At 46.4% G+C, this 1749-nt stretch overlaps 1 protein-coding gene across 1 annotated transcript; it reads left to right on the top strand.

The window, feature by feature from the left end:
* On the top strand, positions 1 to 751 carry LOC131696239 (uncharacterized). The gene is made up of 2 exons (XM_058984791.1): positions 1 to 105; positions 169 to 751. Exons 1-2 carry the CDS (start codon positions 61 to 63, stop codon positions 664 to 666), a joined length of 543 nt encoding a protein of 180 aa, XP_058840774.1. The 5' UTR covers positions 1 to 60; the 3' UTR covers positions 667 to 751.
* Positions 752 to 1749: the final 998 nt, after the last annotated feature.

Here is a 1749-nt window from a genome sequence, read left to right on the forward strand (position 1 = left end):
TCTTAGAACCATCATCCAGTTCCAATCTAGTATCTCAGGTAGCAGTACATTTTCAACAAAATGAAATCCTTGTTGATCGTAGGACTTGGTCTGTGCCTAATGGGCGTAAGTTTATAAAACCGATTAATCAATAACTTTTACAAAAAGTTTTTATTTTTCTCTTAATAGGTTGCTTTTGCAGCTCCAACTTCCATTCTACAGACCATACTTTCGGACATTACCACAGGCGTCAGTAATGTTCTGAGCTTTCTACAAACCGAAATAACTACTCTGACTAGCACAATCAACAGTTTGCTCAGTCAAATTACCGCCGCTCTTTCAGGTGGAATCTCGAACGCCAACAGACCATTGTCCACAGGATTAGCTAATGCCCGTACTGCCCTTCAAAACGCTTTGGCTGCTTTGACCAGCATTGTTGGCAATGGATTGACTCAATTCTCTACTGGTTTGACCACAACCCTGAACACTCGAACCTCTCAGCTATTGACAGCCCTTGGCTACTTGAACGGTAATCTCACGCAAGTTCTGGTTGCTGGAAATAGCGCTTCATTGGATCTGATTTACAAGCTGGGCAATGCTACTGCAAATCTGAACGCGGCAACAGCTAACGTGGCCTCGCATATTAACTCCTTGCTCGGCAATTTGCTGAACACGCTGTTTGGTTAATTTTTAGCGATCATCAAATGAAGTTTACCTACTGCTGGCATTGAAAGAAAATGTTTTGTAGACAACGTATTTTACGGAATATTCGAAATATGTAACAATAAAAGATTTTCCAATAAAAATGCTAAAAGTAAGATATTGATGAAATTCTTTTTTAAATTAGAAGGTTCATCTATGAACATCCGTCATCGTATGGCTTCGTATGGTGGGAACTTCGTGCTTCGATGATCGTCGCCAACCGGTCCGGAGACCGTTCTGGGGGTGAAGAGCCCCCTTTGGGCTTGGCCATCACGATTCTGTAGGCGTCACCCCACGGATTCGCGTTGGCACTCTCACACAGGTTGTCGAAACACGCTCTGTTGCTACTTTTAATGGCTTTGTTAAGGGCCAATTTCGCAGCTCAAAACACTTCACGGCGGTTCTCTCTTGCATCCTCGGTGCAGGCTCTTTGCATCCTACGTCTAGCTCTGAGGCAGGCTGATCGTAGAGCTGCAATCTCGGCACTCCAGTATACCGGGCGTCTGTCGTTTCTGGAGGCCAACACCGACAGTCTAAGCGCATCCCCACTTAGACTGTCGGTGTTGGCCTCCAGTTCCAGGGCCGCGGTGAAAGCTACGATGTCGAAGTGATTGGACTTCTACCCGCGTACCTGACAGGGATCGCTATGGGTGTAGCTCTCGTCTATCCTCCATTCCATGCCTGGAACAAGACCCGGCCTGGCAAATGTAACGTCACCCAAGCAACACTTTCAACATGTAATGGCCGCGGTTTGATGCATAACCATAAACTTTTGCTGGTGCGCTTTTTCAGTTGCTAAATCAGTTGAATAATGGTTTATGTACGCTTCTGTTCAACAAGTTTTGTTGTAGAAACTGCTAATCAACAAGCGGTGCTGCTCGGGCAATCCATGCCTCCACCCCGTTTCTACGGAATGTGCTAGCGGAACCATTATTGGCTAACACAGCATCGAGTTTCGCAAGCGTCTCCAGTAGCGTTTGGCCCCTGCTATTTGTACAGCGGCTGCCCCACTCTACTGCCCAAGCGTTAAAGTCTCCCGCTATGACTACCGGTTTCCGACCTACTAGG

Source organism: Topomyia yanbarensis, unplaced genomic scaffold (assembly GCF_030247195.1).
Source record: "Topomyia yanbarensis strain Yona2022 unplaced genomic scaffold, ASM3024719v1 HiC_scaffold_97, whole genome shotgun sequence".
Taxonomy (NCBI): domain Eukaryota; kingdom Metazoa; phylum Arthropoda; class Insecta; order Diptera; family Culicidae; genus Topomyia; species Topomyia yanbarensis.

Excerpts from the sequence above, each read along its gene's own strand:
- LOC131696239 (XM_058984791.1), top strand. The coding sequence starts at position 61 with ATGAAATCCTTGTTGATCGTAGGACTTGGTCTGTGCCTAATGGGC. Across the intron at positions 106-168 it reads TTGGTCTGTGCCTAATGGGC|GTTGCTTTTGCAGCTCCAAC; the intron begins GTAAGTTTATAA and ends TTCTCTTAATAG.